We start from the raw sequence: 27500 nt of genomic DNA, 5'->3' as shown, positions 1-27500 counted from the left end.
CTTGATCATGAACTGCAGTGACCCGCTCACAGATGGATCATAACTCAAGCCCATAGCCGGGGTGAAAGACCCAGCTCTCACTGACAGAGCTCCAGCATCTCCCACAATGAGCTCATTTGTCCTCTAGACTGCTATCCCATCATGAACAGTGGGAATAGCCCATCCAGAGACCCAGCGGACCTGGCTCAGGCTTCAGTGTGACTGAGTTTTGGCCGATGCTGAATTGTGCCGAGCACAGATGCCGGCATTGTGTCATGTGGAGGGTTTTCCTCCAATCAGCGTGCGGCATTAAAACAACACTCTTCCAGCAGTTCATGGCTAGTTTTGGCCAGTGCTAACTAACATTTTCATTCATCAATCTGCCGTAACAGCTCATCTCTCACTGCTTAAACAGGAAATATTTTACAGGTGACTTTACTCTGAATCCTGGAGCTTAATCTCGAAACTAAAAATGAGCAAAGCGTGGAGCACCAACAGCGGCCCATGTGGAAATCAATTTCAGTACTTTATTAGAAAAACTGGTGAATTTGCACATTATTATTATCTTTATTATGATGTTTTCATTATTGTTTATGCAAACGGCCAAACTCTGACTGAGGACCGCTGGATGTGCTGTCAGTTTGTTGTTTGCCTAATAAATGACAATATACTGCAGCTTTCCATTCAAACTCTCACAGATTCCCATATTTCTGTAGTGATGTATGATTTAGTAAATGTTTATTTTAAAATAAGTATTGTTTCACATTTCTTCATTATAAATCTTCAGGAAATGTTTTTGATATATCAAACAGTGTGGTTATGATGACCATCCGACAAGCTAATCCAGCTATAATAGTGCTTAAACTGTCACTAAAATGCAGAATTTACACCTCATCATTTCATAGAAATGAGGGGAATAACTGCAAAAAGGTCCAGCGGGTCGGCTGCAACTAATGCAGAAATATAATCATGTACATGTATTTATTAATTTGGCAGATTAATAAGCTCGTGTTAGCTTGTTTGTGTGCATGTGAGAGAGATCACGACAGGGCTGAGGAGTTTTCACCTCTCCGCCTGTCCACCAGGGGCGCTCCAGGGGCGTCACGTGCGCAGAGACTCGCGCGAGAAACTACCCGCGCTGCGCAGAGCCAAGATGGCGGCAGGAGACGCTTGATGTTTGATAAAGGTAATATAAGGGACGCGTCGCGTGTGTGTGGATGAATGAGAGGAGCGGAGTGTGTTTAACGAGTGTGTTTAATGCCCTGTTCATCAACTGAGCGCGCTTCAGTTTAGCTGGAGTATACTCTGAGTGGAGCCATGAGTTTCACCGGTTAGCATGTTAGCATGGAGGGATAACAAAACACAACAAACACGGTCATGCATACTGCACACACACACACACACATATGATATTAACGCGTTTATGCTCATCTAAACACAATAACACAGAGCACAAGTGCGCGCAGTGTGTGTGTTACAGCTTCAGGAGTGAGGATAAACTCAATAAGTCTACTGTATCTGAAATAAACCGCACACTTGTTGATGAGTGTGTGTGTGTGTGTGTCCTGAACTGTTTAATTATAACTGTGACTTTAGTTAACACATGAGAGATCAGTGCAGAAATCCAGAACTGATTCAAGAGTTAACAACTTATTCTGTGTGTGTGTGTGTGTGTGTGAGAGAGATGTATTGATGTGTGACAGTGATCGCGTATCAATGAGTAATGTGTGTGTGATGATGTGCATTAATGATGGTGTGTGTGTGTGTGTGTGTGTGTGTGTGTGTGTGTGTGTGTGTGTGTGTGTGTGTGTGTGTGTGTGTGTGTGTGCAGATGGAGGGTGAGGTGGGTCTGGTCGCCGGCCGCAGTCAGAGGGAGAAGAGGAGATCCTACAAAGACCTGCTGAGAGAAGAAGAGATCATCGACGCAGAGGTGCGCAAGACCTCAAAGAAGCAGCTGAAGGTGTGTGTGCATGTGTGTGTGTGTGTGCGCGCGCTTGTGTGTATGTGTAGATACTGATCTCTGCTCTTCACAGGACACTGACGTCTTCTTCTCGGCCGGTGAGATCCACAAGAAGAAGAAGCATTATGAGGATCATCTCCACAGAGGTGTGTGTGTGTGTGTGTGTGTGTGTGTGTGTGTGTGTGTGTGTGTGTGTGTGTGTGTGTGTGTGTGTGTGTGTGATTTAATTTACAGTGCATGCAGGAAGTATTGACAGCACTCCACTTTTCCCCACATGTGTTTATGTTACACTCTTATTTCAAAATGGATTAAATTGATTGATTTCCTCAACATTCTACACACAATCCCCCATAATGACAATGTGGAGAAAGAGTTTGAAAAATTGTTGCAAATTTATTAAAGATGAAAAGCGGATAAATCTCGTGTACATCAGTATTCTCAGGCTTTGGTGTGAAGCTGTAAACTGAGCTCAGGTTCATTCTGTCTCCACTGATCATTCTGGAGATGTTCAGCTGTGCTCAATTCAGCTGATGGACATGATCTGAAAAGGCTACAGCTGTCTATATAAGGGCCCAGGGTTGACGGTGCATGACAAAGCACAAACCAAGCATGAAGACAAAGGAACTGTCTGTAGACATCAGAGACAGGATTGTCTGGAGGCACAAGGCTGGGGAAGGTGACAGAAACATTTCTGCTGCTCTGACAGCTCCAGTGAGCACAGCGGCCTCCATCATGGCAGAGTGGGCAGACGGAAGACACTCCCCGTCTGGAGTTTACCATCTGCAGGACTCTCAGAGCATCAGAAACTAAACTCTCTGCTCTGATGAGACTCAAACTGAACTGTTTGGAGTGAACGCCAGGCGTTACGTTTGGAGAACAGCAGGCGGCGCTCATCAGCAGGCTAACAGCATCCCTACAGTGAAGCATGGTGGTGTTGGCATCATGCTGTGGGGATGTGTTTCAGCAGCAGGAACTGGAAGACTAGTCAGGATAGAGGGAAAGATGAATGCAGCGATGTACAGAGACATCCTGAATGAAGACCTGCACAAGAGTGCTCTCCACCTCAGACTGGGCCGACGCTTCATCTTCCAGCAGGACAATGACCCAAAGCACACCGCCAACATATCAATGGAGCAGCACAACAACAACTCGGGGAATGTCCTTGAGTGGCCCAGCCAGAGCCCAGACCTAAATCCTATTGAACATCTCTGGAGAGATCTGAAAATGGCTGAACACCATCACTTCCCATCCAACCTGATAGAGCTTGATACTGCAAAAAGGAACAGGAAACATTCCCAAAGACAGCTGTGCCAAGTCTTGAGCAAAGCGCTGAGAATACTGATGTACATGAGATTTATCCGCTTTTCATCTTTAATAAATCTGCAACAATTTCTAAAACTCTCTCTCCACATTGTCATTATGGGGGATTGTGTGTAGAATGTTGAGGAGATCAATCAAGTTGATCCATTTTGGAATAAGAGTGTAACATTAACAGATGTGGGAGAGGTGAAGCGCCATCAATACTCTCCGCATGCACTGTTCATTTACTTCCTCCTGGGAGATTCAAGGATACTCCTTGTGTGTGTGTGTAGAATCTGACTGTGTGTGTGTGTCCTGCAGATGCTCACAGCTCTCAGCACAGGAAGAGGAAGCGGAGTGTGTCTGAGAGCCAGCGCTCACTCCTGCCCCCCGCAGACGGCTCCGCGTCCCCACAGACGGCCATGGGGCTCCTGCAGGCCATCACGTCCCCGACCGCAGTGGGCTCCGACTCTCCGCTCGGCCCCCGGGCCCCGCTGAAGGCCCCACGCAGGGACCGGGACTCGTCCTCCAGCAGGAAGCAGCCGCAGGTGGTGCGAGAGGGGCTTCCAGTGGTGGGCGAGGAGGTGGAGCTGGAAGGTCAGAGTCTGCTTATTCTTACTGACAGTGGAGCACAGCGCAGGTCTGGGGTCATTAGGGGCAGCACAGAGGCTCAGTGGTTATCACTGTGGCCTCTCAACACAAAGGCCGCTAGTTTGAGTCTCGGCTGGGTCAGTTGGTGTTTCTGTGTGGAGTTTGCATGTTCTCCCCGTGTTGGCGTGGGTTTCCTCCGGGTTCTCCGGTTTCCCCCACAGTCCAAACACATGCGCTATAGGGGAACTGATCAACTACACTGGCCGTAGTGTATGAGTGTGTGTGTGAATGTGTGTGTGTGTGTGTGTGAATGTGCATGGGTGTTTCCCAGTGATGGGTTGCAGCTGGAAAGGCATCTGTTGCATTAAACATAAGCTGGAATAGTTGGTGGTTCATTCCGCTGTGGTGACCCCTGATGACTAAAGAGATTAAGCTGAAGGAAGTAATGAGTGTATAGTCTGGGGGGTCAACATGTCCAGATTTAGCAGCATGTTCTGTGTGTCAGCATGACTGTGTGTGTGTGTGTGTGTGTGTGTAATGCACGCTGCTGACAGGTCATGTCTGTGATATAACAGTGTGTGTGTGTGTGTGTGTGTGTGTGTGTGTGTGTGTGTGTGTTCGTCCTGAGGTGCATCAGTGACGTCAGCTGTGTTTAACTCCTCCGTTCAGCTGGACGCGCCGCTTTAAGCAGTGTGTTTGTGTGTTTGTGTCCGTCAGTTCATTACGCTGGAGCTCCTGACGCGGCCGACAGCAGCGGCTCCTCCTCTGCGGATGACAGCGAGTGCGGGAAACTGCAGATCCAGGAGGCCACACACACACACAGCAGCAGCAAGAAGAAGAAGAAGAAGAGCAAGAAGAGCAAGAAGAAGAAGGAGCGGCAGAAGAAGCACAGCAGCAGATCAGTCAAGAGGAGCGGCCCAGGTACACACCACTTCTGCATGTCTCAGAGTGTGTGTGTGTGTGTGTGTGTGTGCTGCTGACCCCTGACCTCTCTGTTCTCAGCCAATGGCAGCACAGAATGGAGCCCACACACCCCAGGCCATCACAGCCATGAGGAGAAGAAGAAGAGGAGAGAAGACGGAGGGAAACGCAAGAGCAAAGACAAGGTGAGGAGGAGGAGGAGGAGGAGGAAGAGGAGGAGGAGGAGGAGACTGAAGTAAACCTGAGCTTTTCATAGAAATCAAACTCAGAGCCCAATCCGGCCCATCGTATCCTCTGATGTGGCCCGTGAGAGGATACGGGTTCATTACATCCACACTCAGTGCAAACTGGGCAGACTCTCATATTGCTGTTGTGTGTTCATCACTCATATTCTCTCCGGCCCCTCATTTGGGATGCTTTGCATGAACTGCCCCCTGCCAAACTAACTCAAGGTTCTCAAGGTTTTTTTCTTCACTCCCATCAGGTGAAGTTTTTTTTCCCTCTCCGCTGTCGCCACTGCCTCGCATGGTTCAGGATTGGTAGAGCTACGCATCGATGAATTTGCTCTTCAGTGTTTGAACTCTGAGTAATGATTAAATCACACTGAACTGAGCTAAACTGAACTGAACTGAACTTAAACACTAAAACCTGAATCACACTGTTCCAGTTACTATGACCATTTATGTGAAGCTGCTTTGACACAATCTACATTGTAAAAGCACTATACAAATAAAGCTGAATTGAACTGAATTGAATTAACTGAGTCGCCCTGCTGTCGGCTGTAGTGTAGCTGAAGGGCAGAAAGTGACATGTTTATGAAAATAATAAAGCAATATGCAACTCAATTGATCTTTATTTCTGGAGTGCTTTTACTCTGCAGATTGTCAAAGCAGCTTCACATTAGAAGATTGCAGTGAAGTGAAGCAGTGTCCATCAGAGCTGAAGCGCAGTTCAGTGTGCTTTAATCTTCACTGCTGAGAGTCCAAACATCCATGATCAGTGGAATACACCTATATGTCATTATAACACATAAAATAGGTATTATATAAAACATGTTTCAGCCTAAGATTGACAGAAAATCAAAGATAAACATCTGAACAAATCATATTTCCAATTGAAAGTTGAAATCTCAGTAGGATTGTGTTCAGCTGCAGTGCCAGACATGTCCACTAGAGGACCTCCAGTGATGATCAGATCATCTCTCTCTCTCTCTCTCTCTCTCTCTCTCTCTCTCTCTCTCTCTCTCTCTCTCTCTCTCTCTGTGTGTGTGTGTGTGTGTGTTTGTGTGTTTTGAGTATGATCTGTGTTTTCATACGTTTGACAATATTTGCAAATCTACATAACAGATGACTGTGGTAAAGTATTCATGAATAAATCTTGGAGCTTTCCAACCACATGTAGCGCGTCCTGACGGGATCAGGGTTTAACAGCAGAATCCTGATGTGAACTTCAGTCTCGTCTTCATCTTGTCTGTGAATGTTCATCTCAGTCCTGATGTGTGTTAATGTATTGTTCATATATGATTTATAAATAAATCAATGAACTCATTGTGTGAGCACTGTAATGCGCTGTTTCAGACTAGTTCTCTCTCTCTGTGTGCAGAAGAAGAAGGTGCTGACGGCCTATCAGATCTTCTACAAAGAGTACAGGAACAGCATTCTGGAGGAGCACCCGGGCCTCGGTGAGACCTTCATCATCATCATCAGTTCACCTGCTTGTGTTCAGATCAGATACTGGACATTAATATCAGCGGGTCGGTCATCATGTCTGCACTACAGGACAGCAGTGTTTAAGAGCACTGAGGGGTTCTGCCACAGAACTGACCAGCAGAATCAGACTCTCCGGTTATTCTCCTCATATTCTGAATTCATATTATTAGTTAGAGGAGTAAAGTACTTATAGTGTCTTGAGAGAGCCTCGTCTGAACACTTGAAGTAGTTTAAATAATTTAAGCAGTTGAAGACGTTTGAAGCAGTTATAACGGCACATGTCAGCAGCTTTGCTTGCTAAGGTGTTGTTAGGTAGTTGCTAGGATGTTCTGAATGGTTTCTAGGGTGTTATGAGTGGTTGCTAGGCAGTCGCTAGAGCTTTCTGAGTCTTTGCTAAGGCGTTGCTAGGGTGTTTTGACTGGTTGTTAAGGCGTTGTTAGGCGGTTGCTAAGGTGTATTGAGTGGTTTAGGCATCTGCTATGGTGTTCCAAGGAGTTGCTAAGGTGTTGCTAGGCAGTTGCAACTTGTTGCTATGCGGTTGCTGGGGTGTTCTGAGTGGTAGCTAAGGTGTTGCTAGATGGTTGCTTAGATGTTCCTAGGCGGTTTCTAGGATGTTCTGGGTCATGATTAAGGTGTTGCTAGGCGGTTGCTAAGGTTTTCTAGGTCGTTGCTATTGTGATGCTAGGTCATTGCTAAGGTGTTGCTAGCTGCTTACTAAAGTGTCCTAAGTGGTTGCTAAGGTGTTGCTAAAGTGATGCTAGGTGGTTGCTATTGTGTTCTGAGTGGTTGCTAAGGTGTTGCTTGGTGATTGCTTAGGTGTTGCTAGGTGGTTGCAAAGGTGTTGCTAGGTGGTTGCTTGGGTGTTCTGAGTGGTTGCTAACGTGTTGTTAGGTAGTTGCCAAGATGTTGCTAGGCAGTTGCTAAAGCATGGTAGGTAGTTGCTAAGGTGTTGCTAGGCAGATGCTAAGGTGTTCTGAGTAGTTGTTAGGCAGTTGCTAACATGTTTTAGCATGGTTTCAATATGGTGCTAATATGTTTATAATATGAATTAGCATGTTGCTAATATTAGCATATTGCTAATATTAGCATGTCGCTAGTGTGATTAGCATGTCATTACCGGTCTGTCTGTGTGAGTGTGTGTTTAACGGGACTCATCTCTGTGTTTGGGTCTGTATGTGTGAGTGTGTGTGTGTGTGTGTTTAACGGGACTCATCTCTGTGTTTGGGTCTGTGTGTGTGTGTGTGTGTGTGTTTAACGGGACTCATCTCTGTGTTTGGGTCTGTATGTGTGAGTGTGTGTGTGTGTGTGTTTAACGGGACTCATCTCTGTGTTTGGGTCTGTATGTGTGAGTGTGTGTGTGTGTGTGTTTAACGGGACTCATCTCTGTGTTTGGGTCTGTATGTGTGAGTGTGTGTGTGTGTGTGTTTAACGGGACTCATCTCTGTGTTTGGGTCTGTATGTGTGAGTGTGTGTGAGTGTGTGTGTGTGTGTGTTTAACGGGACTCATCTCTGTGTTTGGGTTTAGATTTCGGAGACCTGAGCAAGAGACTGGCCGATGCCTGGAAGCAGCTGCCTGAGGGAGACAAACAGGTGCTGCTCCGCCTCATTACCCATCATGCACCTGTGTGGAGTGTGTGTGGAGCTGACGGCGTGAGTGTGCGTGTGTGTTCAGGTGTGGCGGGAGAGGTCGGAGTATCTGCAGCGGCGGCAGATGAAGAGCGACAGCAGCAAACACACCAAACCCAGCAAACAGCAGCAGCAGCCGGTGTCACGAGCGCAGAAGGACAGCGGCAGGGTCAAAGGTCAGCAGGGTGGGCTCTGGGGGTCAGTGTGTGTGTGTGTGTGTGTGTGTGTGCTGACGCTCTGTGTTTGTGTGCAGCTCATCACTCCTCCACTCCTGCAGGAGGCGCTGCTGTGTTGAAGCGGCAGGAGACAGCAGTGGCTCCTGTGCAGAATGGCTCAGCGCCACGGCCCGCACACACACACTCACACACACACACATTCTCACCGCTCAGGGACCCGGATGTGGACCCCATCGATGCGGCCGCTCACCTGCAGCTGCTGGGAGAATCTCTGTCTCTGATTGGACGCCGACTGCAGGAGACTGAGGTAAACACACACACACACACACTCTCTGTGTCTGTAGGCCGTGTCCGCTGCTGGTTCCGCTGTTCAGCAGAGCATCTGCAGCATTCTGAGCAGCTGAATCATCTGCTGGCGCTCAGAGGAGTCTACATTGTGGAGACAACAAAAGAATAACATTGACTTGACTTGACACATACACACACTCTCACGCTTGTCCACACACACACACACCGGTTTGCATATTTTCTTTTGTCAGACACACAGAACAGATTTCTGAATCCTCCCTGAAACTATTAGTGTAATTAAATAAATTCATCTTCAGCTCTGGTGACTGTGGAGGCCATTTGAGTACAGTGAACTCATCGTCATGTTCAGCAGTCTGAGATGATTGAGCTTTATGACATGCTGCGTTATCCTGCTGGAAGTAGCCATCAGAAGATGGAGACACTGTGCTCATAAAGGGATGGACATGGTCAGCAGCAATACTCAGGTAGGCTGTGGCGTTGATGCTCAATTGGTACTAATGGACCCAAAGAAAATCTCCCCCACACCATTACACCACCACCACCAGCCTGAACCGCTGATACAAGACAGGATGATCCATGCTTTCATGCTCAGAGATGCTCTTCTGCAGAGCTCGGTTGTAGCGAGTGCTTATTTGAGTTACTGTTGCCTTTCTATCAGCTGGAACCAGCCTGGCCATTCTCCTCTGACCTCTGACCTCATCAACAAGGCATTTGCGCACACAGAACTGCCGCTCACTGGATATTTCCTCTTTGTCGGAGCATTCTCTGTAAAGCCTAGAGATGGTTGTGTGTGAAAATCCCAGTAGATCAGCAGTTTCTGAAATACTCAGAGCAGCCCGTCTGGCAGCAACAACCATGGCACGGTCAGAGTCTCTTAAATCCCCTTTCTTCCCCATTCTGATGCTCACTTTGGCCTGCAGCATATCCCCTACATGCCTAAATGCAGTGAGCTGCTGCCCTGTGATTGGCTGATCAGACATTTGCTAGCTGGACAGGTGTACCTAATGTGTGTGTGTGTGTGTTTCAGGGTATGGTGACGGTGTCCGGCTCTCTGTCGGTGCTGCTGGACTCAGTGTTGTGTGCTCTCGGCCCGCTGGCCTGTCTGACCACTCAAGTCCCTGAACTCAACGGCTGCCCTCATCATGTGCTGGTAACGCTCCTCACACACACATCTACACACACACACACACACACACACATCTCCTCATGAAACGTGTGTGTGGTCTGACCTCTGTGTGTCTCTGTGTGTGCAGTCCAACACTCTGGACAACATTGCGTATGTGATGCCGGGATTATGAGGACGCGTCCGGATACCCTGCGGCTCCGTCAATCCTCCACTAAAGACTCTTTACCATTGCACAGATTTGCACTGGATCAACACACACACACACACACACACACACACACACACACACACTCAGCTTTTACCTGCTTCTTAACCTGCGCTCTGTTTTTACCTGCTCTTCTGTTTCTGTCGTGTTTCTCTCGATTCGTCTCAATAAAGGCTGTTTTAGTAGGTCTTTTATCTGGAGAGTGTCTCATTCCTCTCGCGTTTCTCTGGGTTTGGGGTGATTTATCATGTAGTGGAAGTCGCTGGGCTCCGTCATCAAACCACACAGTTCCCTGCGTAAAGCATCACGGCCTGAGGTGTCCGGCATTAGTGCCCTCACAATCCTTCACTCTCAAGGGCCCTAAGAAGTGGCCAGATCTGAGCACTTCAGTTTAAACAACACGTCTGTATGTCTGTGTGTTCACTGCCAAGTGCACTACAGAGAGCGATATATCCTGTCTACAACACACTAAGAGTGTGGCGTGCTGTGCACAGGTGTGTGTGCGTCTCCTGCAGGTGTGTGTGTGTCTCCTGCAGGTGTGTGTGTGTCTCCTGCAGGTGTGTCAGCTCTGGGTGTGTCTGACAGTGATTCACACAGATGGAGTGCAGATCATCCTCCACCCACTGCTGCAGGTCAGACCAGTGCTGAGGAACACCTGACACACACACACACACACACACTCAGCTCTCTCTCTCTCTCAGACGCACGCAGATGGATTCCTCTGGTCGGGGTAAGGCTGAATCTCTTCATTTCTCTGTGCTGAGGGTCTGTGAGGGGCTTCACTGCACTCCTCACATTAAACAGTGTTAAACGATCACCGAGAGCACACACACTTTAATATCTCGAGCTGATCGTTTCTCTTTCTATTAAGAGTGTGTGTGTGTGTGTGTGTGTGTGTGTGTTGTGCTGAATGTGGAGTAACAGGACAGACCAGTGTCTCGCCTGATGACAGAATATAAATGATCTGAATCACATTACACCAGCGCTGGAACTCCACAAATGAGTGTTAAACTATTACACGACACTTCAGCTGTGTGTGTGTGTGTGTGTGTGTGTGTGTGTGTGTGAGCGAGTGTGTGTGAGCGAGTGTGTGTGAGCAAGTGTGTGTGAGCGAGTGTGTTCATCTTCAGCTGATCTTGGACCTGTGGTGTGTTGTTTTGCTTGTCTAGGTTCAAGCTCAGGTGTATTGTGAGACAGTCTGTACAGTTAGTTTTGTTAAGCTGCATTATTGACCTTTGCTCTGCTCTCTCTGTGTGTGTGTGTGTGTGTGTGTGTGTGTGTGTGTGTGTGTGTGTGTGTGTGTGTGTGTGTGTGTGTGTGTGTGTGTGTGTGTGTGTGTGTGTGTGTGTGTGTGTGTGTGCGTGTGTGTGATGGAGGATGTCTCCTGTATGGATCCGCTGTGAGCTGTTATAAGCACTGTTCATAACTCTGCCATGTCGTGTGTGTGTGTGTGTGTGTGTGTGTGTGTGTGTGTGTTCTGACTGTGTCCGCTCGTCTTCTGTCCCCCAGGCTCTGTCGGTCCTCGCGGGCCCCCGTCTGAGCGCTGTGTGGTGCTGGTGGGCAGCATCGGCTGTGGGAAGACCCTGACGGCGAACACTCTGCTGGGGCCGAGCCCCACACCGGGGGCCTCCCCGCGGGCCGCTCAGGTGCGCTCGGGTGTGTGTGAGGGCCGGCGGCTGACCGTGCTGGAGACCCCGCGATGGTACTGGAGGGGCCAAGAGCTGGAGGCCGATATCCAGCAGGAGACGGTGCGCTGCCTGCGCTCCGCCGGACCCGGACCCTTCATCTTCCTCATCCTCATCCCCGTTGGTGAGTTCACAGAGATGGAGCGCCGCATCCCGGAGCAGCTGCAGCACATGTTCGGACCCTCGGTGCTGGAGCACACGCTGGTGCTGCTCACCTGTGGAGAATTCCTGATGGGCCGCGGGCTGGAGGCGTACCTGCAGCAGGAGAAGGGTCTGCAGGAGCTGGTGCGGCGCTGCGGGGGCCGATGTGCTCTGATCTGCAACCGACGGCCCGAAGATGCACTGCAGGTCCACACACTGATGGAGAAGGTGACACACACACACACACACACACACACATACACACACTAATGGAGAAGGTGACACACACACACACACTGATGGAGAAGGTGACACACACACACACACACACTAATGGAGAAGGTGACACACACACACACACACTGATGGAGAAGGTGACACACACACACACACACACACTAATGGAGAAGGTGACACACACACACACACACAGCGCACACACACACACACTCTGCAAACCTGGCTTTAGCAACACCTGACACTCACTAGACTGTTCCTCTGCTCCAGGTGGACGAAACCCTGAAGAGGAGTGGAGGATACCAGCGGACCACTGATGAAGAGCAGAGACCAGCAGGAGGAGCAGCACACCTGACACACACACACCTGACTGACACACGCCTGACCGACACACACGTGACCCACACACACCTGTCTGACAAACACCTGACCGACACACACCTGACTGACACACACCTGGCCAACACACACCTGTCTGACAAACGCTTGACCGACACACACCTTTCTGATACAAACCTGTCTGACAAACAGCTGTCCAGCACACACCTGACCAACACACACCTGTCTAACAAACACGTTTCCAACACACACCTGACCAACACACACTTGCAGGACACAAACCTGTCCAACACACAACTCTCCAAAACACAGCTGCCCGACACACACCTGCCCGACACACAGATGCACCTGTCTAACAAACAGCTGCAAAACACACACCTGTCCAACACACACCTGCAGGACTGGGTTGATGCAGAGATGATGGAGAGCCGGCGGGTGAACGGGCTGCAGTCTGAACACACACACGAGACACACACACCGCTGGACAGGAGCTACAAACTCAGCAGAGGTACTGGAGGAACACACACACACACACACACACATAACCTGTTCTGTGTTTCCTCAATATTTCCAGCATCAGTAATCTCCGCTCGCTTTAATCTCACGCCTACACACACCTCAGATATGTGCTTTCACTTCCTCATGGAGGACAGCAGACGTGTTCAGTCAGTCGCGTTAGACACACACACACACACACACATCACAGTAATGATTGTAATACTGACACACACACATGTGAAGCTCTGAGCTGAAGTGTTCAGTGTGTGAATATCGTGCATATGGGCGGGCCGCTCCTGTTGGCCAGATCTGGGCCACAATTAAGCCATAGCAACAGCACATATGAGCCAGAACTCAGCCAGATGAACCAGAACTGATCTATTCTGGGCCTCAGTCTGCTTTTATTCTGGCCCAGATCTGGCCCACACCTTACACTTGCTGGGTGTGGCAAAGTACAGAACTCCCAGCATGCATTGCAGTATTTTGGCACCTTTAGTCTCCTGATGAGTTGTCTCAGTTCACAGGTTGTGCTTCACTTCAGTTCATTGTTGTTTCTTCTTGGCTTGTTTGCTGTGATGAATAAACAGCGGCCCAAAAGAACATTATATTAAGAGGTTCAGCAAACACTCCTGCGTGATGGAGACTTTAGTCTGTGTGCTCCACATATGCTTTAGGATAACTGGGCCACATTTGCAGCTACACGTGTGAAGCACTTCAGGGTGACCCAGATGACCCTTAAATGACTATACCACATTTTACTAACTGTGGCCCACATGCGTCCTCCATCACATGGGCCACATTAGACTCACATTCAGATAATATTCTGCCATAAGTGCCAAATCTCTGCCTTTAATGACCATATATGAACTCAAACCTCTGGACCCCTCTGGCATGGTACAGGTGGGCCGCTTCAGGCTCACAGTCATTTTGTCTGAGCTGAAGGAGAGCAGCAGTGCTGCAGAACTGCCTACAGCGGCCCACATTCTGCTGTCACATCTATAATTACCTCCAGAGACTGAGAGAGGATTATCAGACTGTTCAGAAGCTGGATCTGCTCTCACTAACATCTCTCGCAAGACCGTTTAAAACTATTCGTGGAGGATCTTTACAGTGTCTCATAACAGGGTCTGAATTTAGAATACACCAACGTCTTCATACTATATTTACAAATATTACGAATACTGAATAACACACGAGATCTGTGTGTGTTTGATGGTGTTTTCCAAACTAAGGCTTCTTTATTCCCTATGTTCAGAGCGGGCCGCAGCTCCTCTACTCCATCTTGTAGAATAAGCTGTATCATGAGCCCTTTGACCGAATTCCTCGCGCTGTTCATCATGTTTCCGTATCACACAGATCCTTCACATTCTTTCAAACTGACTGATTGGCAAGCTTTCCTTTACATTAGCAGGATGGAAACTATGACCATGTAGAGTTGTATTGTTAGCGGTGAGCTTTCTGTAGAGATCTGTCTCCAATTTTGTCACTTGTGAGGAGCAGCACTCGATAGTACATTCAAGATGTTCACTCCTCTGGATTAAATCTGTTGGAAATCAAGCAGACCATTATTGATCCACACCAGATCATCAAAACATCATCTACACACACATCGCCGCCACTAAAATATTAGACAAACACGAGTTAATCATTGGGTTGAAACATTTTCTTGTTCAAAAAGCCCAAATACAAATTTGCAGAATTATAGCCAAAGAGCTCCCCGATACAGAACCTTTCATCTGTAAGAGAGTGATCACTGCACATGACAGAGTTCTGCAAGTTCTGATTTAGTTCCTTCTTTAAGACAGTCAGTAGTCGGTTTCTCACTTTAAAACTCATGTAGAAAGAAATCAATTGCTTGTTTAGCGCCATCATGGGGAGTGTTAGTGTATAGCGATTCCACAGCTAACATCACCAATATTACATCACATTCATCAGAAGAGGGAGGACTATAAACATGAGGTATTACAGAGGAATCAACAAACACAGAAGTTTTCTCAACCAGAGAGCCCAAACCAGCAATGCTGCTCTCACCAAATGTGTTTCTGTAGGATATATATGACGCTGTGATGATATAATCATCTCTTATATAGTCAGATTCTGTGTTGGTCACATCTCCTCTGTGAAGGAGAGCTTGAACAGAGTCAGACATCTCTCTTCACTTAAATTAGTCGTAGGATCACATTGTAATTTAGTATACAGCGATTGATTTTGAAGTTGTGGATGATTTCTTGATTTCTTGAATATTGAGTGTCCATCATCAGCACTAATAGAGCTGTTTCACCGGTCTCCAGTTCCCCCGTGTGTTGTGTTACTGGTGAGGAGTGTGCAGGTGACTACAGCACTGTGAAGAGCTGAAGCGGCGCTGTGCTGATTCCTCCTCAACTCATCACACTGAAGCTGTTCTCTGACCACAGGCTTCTAGAGTATTCCCTTCATCAGTCAAAGCTGACAGTCAGCCAACATTTCTCACATCGTCTTCCTTCTGCCATGAGGAAGAATACAGCGTAGAGGAAGTGCAGCATGAGGACAGATTATTCAGACACACACGACGACATTATTCAGCTCATCCTCCTCCAGCTCATTCATCAGCGGTCGCCACAGCGGGATCAACCGACAACTATTCCAGCATGTGTTTTACACAGCTGCAGCCCAGTGCTGGGAAACACCCATTCACACTCATTCATACACCAGTGTAGTTGATCAGTTCCCCTATAGCGCATGTGTTTGGACTGTGGGGGAGAACATGCAAACTCCACACAGAAACACCAACTGACCCAACCGAGACTCGAACCAGAGACCTTCTTACTTTGAGGCCACAGTGCTGACCACTGAGCCACCATGCTGCTCTCACATCAAACATTAACGGCTTGTCATGTGTATTTAAAGCACTGAGTGTGTGTGTGTGTGTGTGTGTGTGATGATGATGAAATGTGTGTGTGTGTGTGTGTGTGTGTGTGATAATGATGAAATGTGTGTGTGTGTGATAATGATGAAATGTGTGTGTGTGTGTGTGTGTGTGTGTGTCCACCAGAGGGAGCAGTTCTCAGTCAGATGATGGAGGAGCCGCTGAAGCCGCCGGAGCCGCGCAGACGGAGCTTCATCAACAGCAGTACGCCACACACACACACACATATAACAGTAGATCCACAGCACATGCACACTTAGGAGAAACTCCAGACATGATCCTGCTGCTCAACACAGTCTCAGACTCCTGCATCACTGCAGCTCAGCACACACAGATCTACTCTACACACTGCAGCAGGAGATTACCCTGGTGTTGTGGAGAAGCTCTGCTGCTCTGTAACCTGCTGACTGATGACCCACAGGAGGAGCAGCAGGTCTCTGGACTGTTCTTCTGCTGATGCTGCTCTGTCTGCTTCTGTTTTTCCTCCAGTCCACCACAGTATCAAGAGAACGTCCAGCGAGTCCGACAGTCCTCCACCATCATCTCCATCTACTGGTCCCAGATCTGCTGCTCCTCCATCTGCTGGTCCCCCATCTGCTGCTCCTCCATCATCTCCATCTACTGGTCCCAGATCTGCTGCTCCTCCATCTGCTGGTCCTACATCATCATCATCTTCTCCATCCTCCAGCCTGCTGCAGGCCTCTCCTCCGCCTGAGCTCCGTCTGCTTCTGCTGGGTCGCAGGGGTTCTGGGAAGAGCTCTGCTGGAAACCTGATCCTGGGCCGTGAGGAGTTCAGCACTGCTCCTGGATCAGCTCAGAGATGTGTGAAGGCTGGAGCTGTGCTGGGGGACACACGGGTCAGCACACACACACACACACACACACACACACACACACACACACACACACATCTGTATATCTGTTTGTGTGTGTGTGTAACTCCGCTGTTGTCCTGCAGGTGTCAGTGGTGGACACGCCGGACTGCTTGTTCTCCGGGAGTTCTCCAGAGGAGCTGACGGCTCAGATCTGCTCGTGTGTGTCTCTGCTGGCCCCGGGCCCTCACGCGCTGCTGCTGTGTGTCCCTGTAGACCGGCCCGCTGTCGGAGAGCTGCAGGCGCTGGAGGCTCTGGAGAGTGTGTTGGGGGCCGCGGCCGTGCGCAGACACACACTGGTGCTGTTCACACACTCGGACCTGCTGCCGGGCGGAGCGGGGGCCCGGGTGGAGCAGGTGGAGGAGGTCATCAGCGCCCGCCGGCCCCAGATGATGGAGCTGGTGCAGCGCTGCGGGGACCGATACCACATCCAGCAGCGGAGCCGGGGTCCTGGGGCCCGGCGGAGCGTGACGGAGCTGATGGAGAAGGTGGAGCAGATGCTGAAGGAGGGCGGAGGAGGATTCTACGACTGCAGCCACATCACCGACCCCGGAGACGCAGCGCAGCAAACACAGCTGCTGGAGACGCCGCTTCTGAAGGGTCCGACACCGCTGCCGGAGACACCCCGACACGGAGCACAGCTCAGGGCCCCGGGGCTCCCGCTAGAGACGCTCCAGGAGGTGAAGGAGGAGCGTGTGGTCACTGCGGTCCCGCTGGGCTCAGTGTGGCAGCGGGCACGTACAGCCGCGGGGTCCGTCCCTCAGCTGCTGCTGGCGGGGGCTCTGGCCGGGGCGGTGCTGGGGATCTGGGCGTCTGGAGCGGTAGGGGGCGCTGTGGGGGCGGCGCTGGGCTCTGCTCTTACACACTTCACCACACAGACACTCAGCAAACACAAAACACACTGAAGCAGCATCATCTTCATCATCATCACCATCATCATCACCATCATCATCTTCATCATCATCTTCATCATCATCACCATCACCATCATCATCAGTGCTGCGGGGGGGCAGGTTATGTACAGTACAGCGGCCCCTCGCTACTCACCCTCTAAACAGAAGCGCAGCAGGGGGAGTCTGGAGGAGTTCGCTTTATTATTTACTATCATTGTAGAAGCTTCCCGTCTGTAAACCCTCACTGCACACTCCTCTAACAGACATGATCACTGTCCTCTCGTTTAAACCCTCTTCAGCTCTTCTTCAGCGTGTGCAGTAGTCCAGCTCTCTCTGTCATGGTTACTGCGTCTTCCTCTGTGTTTTGTGTGTGGAGCTGTGGACCTCCAGGAGTCCAGTATGAGCTCCATGATACAGTGTGATGTTCCTCCACTAGGGGGCGATCTGTGTCACAGCTTCATCATTCAGATCGCCCCCTAGTGGCAAATCCGCTTCAGAAGCTGTTGCCTGATCTCAGATCAGTTTTAGCAGACTGTAGATGTTGTAATGAGTCAATAGCAGTTGATCTCAGCTCAGCTCATCACAGAACAAACTGAATGAGTCTGAACACTGTAAGTGTGCTGTTCAGTGAGCTGAGCGTCTGCAGGCTGCTCTTCAGTTCTGTCGGCTTCATGTTCACTAGTGTCAGATCTGCTGCATTTACACCGTTTGAGCAGCAGGTGTCGCTGTCAGTCTGTCAATCTATATGTGTGAACGTTTACAAAGCTCTGAGTCTTCATCACTGCTGCAGAGCACACACACACACACACACACACACACACACACACTCTCTCTGTCTATATCTATATATGCATCTATATCTTTCTCATTCCTCTAATAAACACTTCATCTTTTAAGACAATATTCCTGTGCTGTTATCAGTCTCTCACACACACACACACACACACACACACACACACACATCACCCAGACATTTCTAAAACATGTCATAAAGCATGAGGCGTCGAGGCGTTTTCTCTGATGGAAATGATGCACTGACTGTAAAAGCTGTTGCTGTAATCACTGACTTCAGAGGAGCTCAGAGAAACACCAAGAGGAGAAGAGCAGCACATTACAGGACATTTCCACAGAGAGAGAGAGCTTCCCTCAGCGCAGCTCCTGCAGGAGGAGTGAGCAGAGCAAGAGGAGCTCCTCTGATGATCAGCCCTGACACTGTGTGTGTGTGTGTGTGTGTTTCTATTAGCAGAGCAATCCTCACATCTCACTGCTGTTAGAGTTCAGTCAAGCTTTCATCAGTCATGTGACTGACACACACACACACACACTGTGGTTTAGGTGCTTTATATTTACACACACACCATCATCATCATCAGCTTTTCAGTCAGTCATCGCTAGTTGCGAAACACTGAGCTGTGTGTGTGTTTGTGTGTGTGTGTGTGTGTGTCCAGATGAAGAGCTCAGTGTCTTCATAGTGTGTAACTGCAGGTGTCCTGATGAGCTCAGTGCCCGTTTAGGGTATTTACCCATAATGCTCTGCTGTGGGGTGTGTGTGTGTGTGTGTTATCTGTGCCACAGCAGCCGTTTGCCCCCCGAGAGAGACGGAAGCACACACACACACACACACACACACACTGATGTACAGTAGAGTCTGAGGACGCGCTTCTGCATGTCATTCAGGCCAGCATTACACAACTTTCCCTTCCTGCGTGCGGTTCTGTGTGTGTGTGTGTGCTGGCAGAAAGGCAGGAGTGTCAGCAGGAAGACGGTTGGCTGGCGATGAGACAGCAGCAACTGAAGGAGCTTCCTGGACACCTGAGAGAGAGAGAGAGAGAGAGATCCCACAGATGACCTTTGACCCCCCCCCCACCACACACACACACACACACAGCTGGAGCGCAGTGTTCCAGCATTCTCAGGTGTGTCATGGCTAAAGCTCATCCGGCCTGATTGTCCTGCTCGACTCCCTGATGAAGAATCCTGAAACCCCAGGTCATGGAGAAACCCTGAGCTGATCCAGCAGCAGAACTGAACCAGCTCAGGATGAGAAGCTTCACACACACACACACACACACACGCACGCACACACACACACACACACCAGCATTATAGACACAGTCATTATAACAGGGTGAACACACAGACAGATCTGATCTGACTAATGTCTTCCTGTACTCAATGCTAGCTCTGCAGGCTAATCAATCAGTACACCAGCAGCTATAGCAGACACAGAGGTCAGCTGATGATTCTCCAGTGATCAGCTATGACCAGCGATTGATCAGTCAATACTAACACACACTAGCAGCAGAGCTGAGCTCGAGCCCTCACCACATCATCAGCGCTGCAGATCCCCTCAGCGTGTATAGACATCACAGTGTAGAGTCTGCATCACAGAGCAGGAGACATAGAGCACGGCAGAGTGCCTCACAGAGCCCGGTCATCAACACAACACACACATCAAGACCTGCATTTCTCCTCAGATTTCAACATTTCTGCAGATCAGTGACGTCTGCAGGCCGGCGTGGGCTGGTGTAAGACTCTGACGCTGTGATAACCTCAAATATAAACTCCACAGTTTCACAGTGCTGTGATCACGACTCTATTATCTACTCTGTAAATGTCTGAGTTAAAAACAGCCACTTTCCTCAACAGTATACTTGAGTTTGGGAAATATTCAAGATGTTGCTACAGTGAAGATCAGATCCGTCATCTCCTGCTGCTGCTGTCCTCATCAGCATCTAAAACACTGATGTCATTACAATGAGTTCAGCATCTCTGGAGATCTGTCCTGCTGGACACACTGCCGTCCTCATAAACAAATAAAGGAAGAAATATCCTGCACACACCTCAGCACCAGTATACCAGCTTTAAAACCTCGACTTCTCCTGGCTGATATACCCTGAACACGGTTATCATCTCATGCCTGTTTGCCGGTGTAACAGATTAATCATGTTTAATTCTGCAGAACTTAATTAATTTGTAGATTTTTTTTTTGACCGTTTCTAGACCAAATATCCACATTTCAGCACAAAACCAGTAATATTTCACTGCACTGGCAGATCATTTAGCTTGTTGTCAGGAAAACTCTTCTGAAGGAACACTGTGATTGAGTTTTCTGCAGAGTCTGACAGTATTCAGCGACAGAAATCACAAACTCAGCTCTTCAAATCTACAGAAACTGTGTTCAGAAAATGTAAATATTACAGTTTCAGGTTTTCCCAGTGTTGTGCAGCTCTGCTGTAGTGTTTATGTCACTAGCGCAGTCTTCTACATCAGGTCTGTGCAGGTTAATCCAGCAATAAACTGTCTCAGAGTGAGCGTCTGCTTCTGTTTCGCTCCTGATGATGACGTCAGTTTGAGCTTCACTATATTCTAATACACTATATTCGTAGCCACGCCCCTCTAGTTCATAGCCACGCCCCTTTCACTGTTTTCTATGAGGGAATGATGCACTGAATAAAGCCCCGCCCCCTGCTCAATATTCTGTTTCTCAATAATCTCAGAAACTCGAGCGTCACACAGACCACAGCATCTCCAACCCTGATCACTGAACACCCATCACACCATCATCCTGACTCATATCAACACATCAGTGTGTGTGTGTGTGTGTGTGTGTGAAGAGACACAAAGCCACACAGCAGACTCACCGTGAGCAGTTCAGTGTGTATTTCAGTTCTGCTGGTTAACACAAACACAATCTCAGAGTGTTCAGAACTACATGTCCCATCATCCTCTGCTGACGCTGTCCTTCAGTTTGTGTTACACAAGACTTCATCTGATTTTAGAGAAGTGAAAATGAGAGAAAAACACATCTGAGGCCAACTTTAGTCTTTAAATTGAGAAGCATCAGCACCGGAGTCCAGCACTTCCCCATTGCAGAGCTCCAGAGTCCACATGAGCAGAGTCAGCTGACCGGCCTCTCCACTGGCTCCTGCGCCTCCAGATTCTGCAGATCTTCATGCACAATATAACCCACTCCTTCAGTTTAGTCCCTCATATATCAGTGATCACCACAGCAGAATGAACCAACAACTATTCCAGCATATGTTTTACACAGCGGATGCCCTTCCAGCTGCACCCCAGTACTGCAGATGAGTCCAGTGTTGTGCAGCGCTGTAATGCATTAGCTCGTGTTGCATGACACTATATGAGGTTTCAGGTTTGGGACTCGTGCAGAGCTCTGTTCCGAAATGAAAGTGTCAAGAGTTTAAGCCAGGGGTGTCCAAACTCAGTCCTGGAGGGCCGGCGTCCTGCAGAGTTTAACTCCAACTTCCTTCAACACACCTGTCTGGAGGTTTCTAGTATACCCAGAAAGAGCTGGAGCAGCTGCTTCAGGTGTGTTGAGTTTGGATTGGGTTTGGATCTAAAATATGCAGGACAGCCGCCCTCCAGGACTGAGTTTGGACACCCCTGGTTTACTCGCATTGAGTTTGTGAATATTCATGTGTGTGTGTGTGGGCTGTGTGCTGTCTGTGCCGCACGGGTCACCTGAAGCATGCAGTGTAAACACAGACATCAGTAAACTCCTGCACACGTGGTCAGTCTGTGTGTCTGTGTGTGTGTGTGTGTGTGTGTGTGTCACCGCTGGCCCCCGCTCACTGTGAGTGCCAGTATGGGCTCCCCGCTGTGTTTGGGGTCCGTGCTGCAGGCCCGAGGGCCCGTGCTCTCCTCGCTGTCAGTGTCCCCATAGCAGCTGGATCCAGAGGATGCGGTCAGCAGCAGCAGCGAGTGTGTGGAGGGTGTGTGTGCATGTGCGCGCTGACCCGTCTCCTCCGGCTGGCTCTGGTCGTTCAGCAGCTGCTCCAGGAAGTCGATGTACTTCATGGCGAGCCGCAGGATCTCGTTCTTGCTCAGCTTGCGGTCCGGCGGGTGCGTCGGGATCAGTTTGCGCAGCTCAGAGAAAGCGCCGTTCACGTTCTGCTGCCGCCAGCGCTCGCGGCTGTTGGTGAAGACACGCCGAGCCAGCTTCTGAGGAGGACCTGAAGGAGAACCACACGCACAAATCAACACACTATATTCAACTAAAGATGGATACGACTGCACACGCCTAATCACACGACTCACACTATCTGATGAGTGTATATATATACAGTATATTATAAGGTAAATATTTTGCATAATAAACTCCACCTTCAGTTTATAATCTGACTGAATTGAATTGCATCTGCATATGTCCGCATACTGCACTGATGATTTACAGTGTTGTGCTTTGATTTATTTGAATATTTTGATATGAATCAAAATATTTAATATTTGAAATAATGTTTAACTTTTCTTTTTCAGGGGAATTTGATTTGTGAAATATAGAATGTTGTGTTTGTTATTAAAATGATGAAGCATTAAAACTTTTAATAACTCTAAAAGCCTCAAAGTTTGACCAAATAACTGAGTTCTTCTGGAGAAAGAGATTTCTTTTGTCCATGCTTTGAGGTTTAGAGGCATTTCATGTAATGTTAAATAATGATTCAATGAATAATTCAGTAATTTAATAACTGTTACTATTATTAGTAATCTACAATTATTTTCTGAAGTCATCAAATCATCTTTATTGACACAACCTTCACTTCTATTGTGCTTTTACAATACAAATAGTGTCAAAACAATAAGGATTGCGCACACACACACACACACACACACACACACACACACCTCGCTGCTACAAATCACTGAACACACTGTGTCCTCATCATCATAATGACTGATAAACAGACTGATGAATGAAGCCGTGTACCGTCTGATCTGATCTCCACCTCGAAGTGTGTGGACGGACGTCTCTTCATACGAGCGTTACTGAAGATCCCGAATCCTGCCGGCGGCATGAGGAAAGAGCTGAAACACACATCACCACAACATCAGGACGAAACCAAGAGCAAACTCCATCAAATATCAACAGATGAGCTGCAGAACACGGCAATGTGGAGAGAAGCTGAGGCTCAGTGATCCACAGGACAAACACTGACTACAGTATCAGTGCATCTCAAGGCTTCTGGATAGCAGAGTCCACTAAAGGAGGTCGAGCCTTCTCATTTATGGCTCCTGGAACAGTCTTCCTGATCATGCTCAGACACGCTCTCCCAGCTCAACACTACAGTCAAGACACATCTGTTTAGTGATGCACACACACTGCAGCACATTACACGTATACATGTGTGCAGCAGACACTTTTTTATAAATACCTCTCTGTTTTATACTTGTTTCTATGCTTATCTACATAACTCTTATTGTCATTTATAGCGCTTCAGCTTCACATTGACTATCCCTTGTTGAAATACACTATGAACAGCAGCTGCGCTAATTAGAGATCCAGGACATGTGAAGAGATGATGCCGACCATCGAGGACCTCCATGACAACACACACACACACACACACAGACACACACACACAAATACACACAAATACACTCCACTGAGCATGTACACACACACACATCAGTTATCTCCAGGATGTCTGTTTCTGTATAATAAAGCCGTTAGTTAGTTATTAGTAAAGGTTATACTGATGAAGTAACTCATAACCTCCACTCTTCTGAGCAGTATGGTGGTGCAGTAATGTGCTCCTGTAAAGCTGCTTTGGGTTAGATGTTTATAGATATTCTACAAATAAGCCTGATCTGGACTGAATGATGAAGCGGGGGTCACCTGCTGATGAAGGGGTGCGTCTGCAGGAATGCTGGAGGCAGGAGCGCCGCGGCAGGGCTGGAGCCCGTCAGACAGGAGAGCTGCGCCAGCCGGAGCTCCGCGGGGCAGTGCGGGGGAGGGGGTGCGGGGTGCAGAGCCGCCAGCAGGGGCAGCGGGGGCAGCGGTGGTTTACTGTGCGCCAGGCTGATGACGGGGATGTGTGCAGGCAGAGATGCGGAGCTGGAGCCCCGTCTGCTGTCTGTGGTTGTGCAGAGAGGACTCCGGCTGCTGCTGCTGCTGCTGCTGATGATGATGATGATGATAGGAGAAACAACACTGATCAAAACAACTGAACCTGCTTCTGCTGCACAAAATCATTCTGTCTAGACGTGTTAGAAACACCATGTGATACAGACACACGAGAGTTAAAACCTGCAACACAAACTCAGGCAAAACACCCACTAAAAGTGACCTTCACACACATACTGCAAACTCAATCACATGCAAAACATGCTAGTGTGTGTATTCATTATCTATATATATATCTACACACATGCATGCTGATATGAGAAAACCTTTATCTATATATATATATATATATATATATATATGATTGAAACTATTTATAAATTTAAATATCTATGCAAAAAAGGTTCATTTTCATGTAAAGTTGAAGTCTGAATTATTCACCCCGCTTTAAATTGAGTTTTCTTTGCTAAATATTTGCCAAATACTGTTGAACAGATTCAGGAAATGTTCACAGTGTGTCTGATAATATTTGTTCTTCTGCAGAAAGTCTGATGTGTTTTATTTGGGCTAGAATAAAAGCAGTTTTCAATAGTGTTAAAGTCATGTTAAGCTCAATATTATTCACCCCTTCAGCAATATTAGTGTTGGATTGTCTCCAGTACAAACCACTGTTATACAATGACTTGCCTAATTACCCTAACTTTACCCTAATTACCCTAGTGAAGCCTTTACATGTCACTGTAAGCTGAACACTAGTGTCTTGAAGAATATCTAGTCTAATATTATGTGCTGTCATCATGGAGAAGAGGAAACACATCAGCTATTAGAGATGAGTTATGAACACTGTTATGATTAGAGATGTGCTCTCTGTTAAGCATAAAACATGGAAAAAATAAACATTGAATAATTCTGACTTCAACTGTGTGTGTGTGTGTGTGTGTGTGTGTGTGTGTGTGTGTGTTAAAGCTTCATAATCAGTGTTTGTAAAGCAGCCGTCACTACCGTCTGCTGTCGGTCTCGGCCCCTGTGGCCCCCGGCTCCTGCGTGTCCTGAGCTCTGGGTTCTGCATGATCTGGCGGTGTTGAACACGCGTGTGCTGGGGGATCCGGCTGGAGGACAGATGGAGATGCTGGAGAAGAGCGGGGTGGATGCTGCTCCTCCATCAGCAGCGCTTCTCCATCATCACTGCTCATCTGGAGGATCTGAAACACAGCACACACACGCGCACACACACACACACGCACACACACACACGCACGCGCACACACACACACACACACACACACACACACACACACAGATCAGGCTGGCAGCGCTCAGCAGACGCTGAGGTGGAGATGCTGGAGCTGCTCTCTGGTGTCTGCCTGATGAGCAGGTCAGGGGAGGTTTACACAGAACATTAAATCTGCCGTCAGTTTCTCTCTTCACTCACTTCAAATCTGAGTTCTCTTTTTTGAACAATGAAAAATGTTGGAACCCTATAATCAGGCCCACATGCACACAGAAATCTGCAGATTGTTCATCATTGAGAGGGTTTGTTTACTTATATATTATATTAAATTCATATTCTTTATTATTACAGGAATATTATTGAACTATTTTCCGGCGTTTCTATGATCTACAATAGTTTGTGATGTAATATTTCATGTCATATGAGAGACTTGCTCTGTTTAACAAACAGTGGACCTCACTGAAAACCTTAAATCCATGTTGAACAGAACTTCTCCCTGTCCTGTTGTGCTGAATCAGTGTTCTCTCAGAATCCTCCTGCATTCCTCCGCAGATGTTTGACAATATTCTGAGCATAAATAATAAAATCCTCCACAGATTCTGTCTGTAATCAGTGTTTGTTTCTCCTATAATGCAGGTCAGTGGTTACAGGTGTTCAGAGTATCCTCTTCTGTGTTCAGCAGATGTGTAAAGAGTTAACAGACAGCAACATCTCCTTCAGGTATGGATGAACTGCCACAGCTAGTGGAGATCAGGTGTGCTCTACAGCAGGGGTGTCCAAACTCAGTTCTGGAGGGCCGGTGTCCTGCAGAGTTTAGCTCCTGGAAGTTTCTAGTACACCTAGGAAGAGCTTGAGCAGCTGCTTCAGGTGTGTTTAATTGGGGTTGAAATTAAAACATGCAGGACAGCGGCCCTCCAGGACTGAGTTTGGGCACCCCTGCTCTACAGGGTCTGGCGCTTCACGCATCTGAGCCTTAAAGAGACAGCTCACCCTGCATAAAAAGCTCTGTCAGCATGTCCTCATCCCACACTCGTCTCAGATCAGTTTGAGCTTCTTCTTTAGGAAGACATTTTGAATTGATGACTACTCAAGCTGTACTAGCTCCTCATCTTCCTCAGAATACCCTGCGTTCTGTTCATCAGACAGAGGGAAGCTGCAGAGGCACTTTAGAATGAGCAAATGCTGATTTTGGGTGAACCGTCCCTTTAAGACTGCCAGCGCAGGCCAGTCCAGTGTGGGGTAACCTGATCCAGAGCTCATCCAGTGCTGGAGCTGCAGATGAAGCATCACGGTTTGGACATCGACAACCAAACAGATGAGCAGAACTGACCAGCTCCTGCCCCTGCAGAACAGCACCCCAAACACACACACACTGCTCCAAAAATAGCCAATCTGTGTGTGTGTGTGTGTGTGTGTGAGGTGATCAGACACACCTGCGTCTGTCTTCACTGGTGTTGACAGTAAATGATCTACGCTCATCTTCATCCAGCTGTTCTCAGATCTGCGCTGACCCCTGATCAGTGGATGGATCAACATGACGGAGGTGATCAATAACTCAGACATGATGACAGATCAGCAGACGCTTCCTCCATGTTCCCTCAGTGAAGCGCTGCTGTTATTCCTGATGCTCAGTTCCTCTTTCTGTTCATTTCACAATAACACACTCTAACAGCGCTGAACACACTCACAGCACTCAACACACGCCAAACACACGCCAAACACACGCTAAACACACGCCAAACACACGCCAAACACAGCGGTGACCCCGTCAGAAACACACTGATCAGTTCAGAGCAGATCTCCAGCTGCAGCACTCCTCAGTCGGGTCAGTACAGCAGAATCTACACTAGCAAGGGCTGCTCACAACCTCAGCGCTGCTCCTGATTCAGAAAGTGTGTGTGTGTGTGTGTGTGTGTGGGTCACTCACTGTGCG

The 27500-nt window shown here is 48.2% G+C and overlaps 3 protein-coding genes across 29 annotated transcripts in view; 2 read left to right on the top strand and 1 right to left on the bottom strand.

Moving 5' to 3' along the window:
- Positions 1-1098: 1098 nt before the first annotated feature.
- hmgxb4b (HMG box domain containing 4b) lies at positions 1099-10095 on the top strand. 6 transcript variants are annotated; one of them, XM_087256291.1, is made up of 12 exons: positions 1099-1165; positions 1811-1939; positions 2013-2085; positions 3560-3835; positions 4547-4750; positions 4832-4935; positions 6353-6431; positions 7985-8049; positions 8132-8261; positions 8363-8568; positions 9598-9720; positions 9824-10095. In XM_087256291.1, the coding sequence occupies exons 2-12, from the start codon at positions 1811-1813 to the stop codon at positions 9866-9868; spliced, it is 1434 nt and encodes a 477-aa protein (XP_087112417.1). In that variant the 5' UTR covers positions 1099-1165; the 3' UTR covers positions 9869-10095. The 6 variants fall into 6 exon arrangements, 4 of the variants coding, with proteins under 4 accessions (XP_087112417.1, XP_087112415.1, XP_087112418.1 ...); XM_087256289.1 differs by having other exon boundaries at positions 8339-8568; XM_087256292.1 differs by having other exon boundaries at positions 1099-1309.
- A 441-nt stretch (positions 10096-10536) lies between these two features.
- LOC100537138 (uncharacterized) lies at positions 10537-18372 on the top strand. 3 transcript variants are annotated; one of them, XM_087256282.1, is made up of 6 exons: positions 10537-10631; positions 11411-11955; positions 12235-12811; positions 15833-15910; positions 16196-16563; positions 16665-18372. In XM_087256282.1, exons 1-6 carry the CDS (start codon positions 10613-10615, stop codon positions 17481-17483), a joined length of 2406 nt encoding a protein of 801 aa, XP_087112408.1. In that variant the 5' UTR covers positions 10537-10612; the 3' UTR covers positions 17484-18372. The 3 variants fall into 3 exon arrangements, with proteins under 3 accessions (XP_087112408.1, XP_087112409.1, XP_087112410.1); XM_087256283.1 differs by lacking the exon at positions 10537-10631 and adding an exon at positions 10933-11048; XM_087256284.1 differs by lacking the exons at positions 10537-10631; positions 11411-11955 and adding an exon at positions 12090-12101.
- Positions 18373-21111: 2739 nt separating this feature from the next.
- Positions 21112-27500, bottom strand: part of lyl1 (LYL1 basic helix-loop-helix family member) — a 6793-nt gene continuing 404 nt past the window's right edge. The window contains exons 1-6 of one of the 20 annotated variants that reach the window (XR_015492945.1): positions 27495-27500; positions 25339-25538; positions 24109-24381; positions 23200-23297; positions 21888-22447; positions 21112-21695 (exon numbers count right to left, since the gene is read on the bottom strand). The exon at positions 27495-27500 is cut by the window's right edge and continues 400 nt beyond it. Coding sequence is in view for 11 of the 20 variants with exons in the window: in XM_087256294.1 (XP_087112420.1) it covers positions 22047-22447; positions 23200-23297; positions 24109-24390; positions 25339-25529 (972 nt within the window). In the remaining 9 variants the exon portion in view is untranslated. Of the gene's footprint in view, positions 22448-23199; positions 23298-24108; positions 24391-25338; positions 25539-27000; positions 27293-27494 lie in introns of those variants that run through there. The other 19 variants (XR_015492946.1, XR_015492942.1, XR_015492943.1 and 16 more) reach the window with 19 other exon arrangements.

This window comes from Danio rerio, chromosome 6 (assembly GCF_052040795.2).
Source record: "Danio rerio strain M-AB ecotype USA chromosome 6, GRCz13ab, whole genome shotgun sequence".
In the NCBI taxonomy this organism is placed as follows: Eukaryota; Metazoa; Chordata; class Actinopteri; order Cypriniformes; family Danionidae; genus Danio; species Danio rerio.
This window is presented reverse-complemented; position numbering and strand designations above follow the sequence as displayed.